Source organism: Entamoeba dispar, genomic scaffold, assembly GCF_000209125.1.
Source record: "Entamoeba dispar SAW760 scf_1105229460949 genomic scaffold, whole genome shotgun sequence".
NCBI classification, from domain to species: Eukaryota; Evosea; order Mastigamoebida; family Endamoebidae; genus Entamoeba; species Entamoeba dispar.
The window spans coordinates 11,710-14,251 of NW_001854448.1; the positions used below are offsets into that span (position 1 = coordinate 11,710).

The following is a 2,542-nucleotide window of genomic DNA, read 5'->3' on the forward strand; positions in this document are numbered from 1 at the left end:
CAGTACAATATCCCATTTCTGTTGAAATACAATTATCATCCATGTACTCACATTCTGAATGTTCTTCATCAAATTCATCACCACTAACTCTCTTGAGAGTATAATTAGTTGTACATGCAGTACAATGATTTGCTTTTCCTTCACATAATTTACAATGTTCAGCACACTCTTCACATCTTTGTTTTCCAGTTGGAACATAATAACCTCGTGTTTTCTGTCCTTCAGCACTTAAATCATTTTTACATTCTTTACATCCTGCTTGATCAGCTAGAGCACAATGATCGTCTTTCTTAATACAACCTGTGTTATCAAAATAATAATCATCAGCACATGAAAGACAGTGTGTAGCTTCACTAACACAACTTCCACATTCTGCACTACATTTTTGACATTCTAAATCAGAATTAAAGAAATAACCATGAATACATTGTAAACACCCATAAGTGTCAGACCCTTCTTCACAAAATATTGATTCTTTATTTGAACATGTACCTTTATATAGAACAAAACCTTTCTCACATTGTGTACAATGATTTTGATTATCACTGTCTTTGTAACAAACTTTACAATGACCACCACATTCTACACAATTACCAGCTTCCAATCTATATCCATCATTACATCGTTCACAATGGTCTTCTTTCAAATCAGCACAATTATTAATAGAAATACATTCATCTGGATTGCTTTCTGTTCCATCATTCTTTTTTAATAATTTATAGTTATTACATTGATAACAATTATATTGGTCAGTACATAATGCACAATTCTCCATACATTCAGTACACACTTTATTTTTTATATCAAAATATTTCCCAGCTGGACATCTTCCACATGCCTCATCATTTTCTGGTAATGAACAATCAACGCATGATTTTTCATCAGTAGAAAGATAAAGCTGTGTACCATCACTTTTTTGACCACATTGGTAACAATGTGTAGAATTACAATAATTACATCCTTCTACACATTTAACGCATAAATTACCGTTTAACCTATATCCTGGATCACATCTAATACAAACACCACTGTCAGGAACAGCACAATTTTCTAGTGTAGTGCTACTTTTTTTACATATTAATGAAGGGATACCAGTATCTTTATTATCTTCTAATTGAAGAAAACAACCTTCAGGACATTGGGTACAATGGTTATCAGAAATTTTATGTAAACAATCACACTCAGCCAAAGATTGAACAATAAATATTCCAATGAATATGATAACTACCATTTGTTTTTTAACAATAATTAATTTTAGATTTTTTTTTCTTAGTTTCATTGGTTCTTTTAATAAATTATTTACTATTATTTTTTTTTGGAAATTTTCACTGATCATTCACCTTTGAATACTTACTATTTTTAATTCTTTTATCGATTTTGGAATTGTTTATTTTTATTTAAATGGTTTCATTTATCGTATTTTTAATATTCTTTTTTTTACTCTAAAATTAAAAAAATATTTTTATGTTTTATATAACTAGATATTATTAAAGAAAAATCTCTTATAGATGATGATAAAAATTACCATTTCATTGGTAAATCATTGTCTACAGAAACTGTTTTTTCCATTCTGAATTTAAATGGCGTTTCAAGGAATCTCCAAATACAGTCCATCAATAAATTTAATCCAACTGCCATTGAAAATACATACAAAAGTCCGAAGATTTTCCAACTTAATAAGAAGTCTAAGAATCTACTTTGCACTACATAAAAGTTTTTATAAATGAATGGAGTTTCCCAATTTATTGTAACACTATAATTTGTATCTTTATTTTTACAGATTGTAGTAATTTTATCATACACTTCGTTTTGAGCTTGAACTGTACCTGGGGAAAGTCTAATACCTTCTTCTATTGTAACTCTTAGCATTGAATTAGTAGGTAATTTAGGTAATTTAGTAGTATTTTTTTCCCAACTTTTATAAGAAATTCTTTGAGTTGTTTTAAAGGTAGTTTTTGTAAGTAATTTTGAGTAATCATTTTCTTCTTCATCAATCTGTTGGTATTCACCATTAGATTTTTTATCTAATATTTTACTAATATAATGATAAGATTCTCCATACACATTTCCTTCTGGTTTTCCAGAGATGTATCTATTCAAAATATCAGGGAGATTGTGATTGAAATTCCCATTCCATAATTCCATTAAAATACTATGCGCAGCAAATACTCTGTTATAAAAGTCTGTGTCTCTATAAAAGATACGTGTTATAAATATTATAATCAACTCTAGTAAGAGTGCTGACAAAAAGATCCCTGATGAAACAATAACTTCAAAATCATTTTTTTTACAAATAATTCTATCACACATAACAACTAGTGATGCAAAAACAAAGGGTGATAAGAAAATATTGATAATTGGAATTCTTCTTCCAAGTCCAAGATTTACAGCAGCTAAACATAAAACAGCAAAAGGGTATCCAATAGCAAGTCCATAAGTGACGTGTTTTCTTCTTCCAGAATCACAATAATTAAAGTCTTTTCTTTCTTTAATAGATTCAGTTAAACAATTAATTTGAGATTGAGTTATTTCACAATTTTCT

The 2,542-nt window shown here is 28.6% G+C and overlaps 2 protein-coding genes across 2 annotated transcripts in view, besides 2 other annotated features; both read right to left on the bottom strand.

Moving 5' to 3' along the window:
- Nucleotides 1-1,231, bottom strand: part of EDI_084940 (uncharacterized protein) — a gene marked incomplete at both ends in the record, with an annotated part of 3,372 nt that extends 2,141 nt beyond the window's left edge. The window contains one exon of the mRNA XM_001733354.1: nt 1-1,231. This exon is cut by the window's left edge and continues 2,141 nt beyond it. Within this exon, the coding sequence (XP_001733406.1) occupies nt 1-1,231 (1,231 nt within the window).
- A 54-nt stretch (nt 1,232-1,285) lies between these two features.
- Nucleotides 1,286-1,317: a sequence feature (AT_rich).
- Nucleotides 1,318-1,417: 100 nt separating this feature from the next.
- Nucleotides 1,418-1,492: a sequence feature (AT_rich).
- A 29-nt stretch (nt 1,493-1,521) lies between these two features.
- The window catches only part of EDI_085050 (uncharacterized protein), a gene marked incomplete at both ends in the record, with an annotated part of 1,223 nt that continues 202 nt past the window's right edge, over nt 1,522-2,542 (bottom strand). The window contains one exon of the mRNA XM_001737918.1: nt 1,522-2,452. Within this exon, the coding sequence (XP_001737970.1) occupies nt 1,522-2,452 (931 nt within the window). The remainder of the gene's footprint in view (nt 2,453-2,542) is intronic.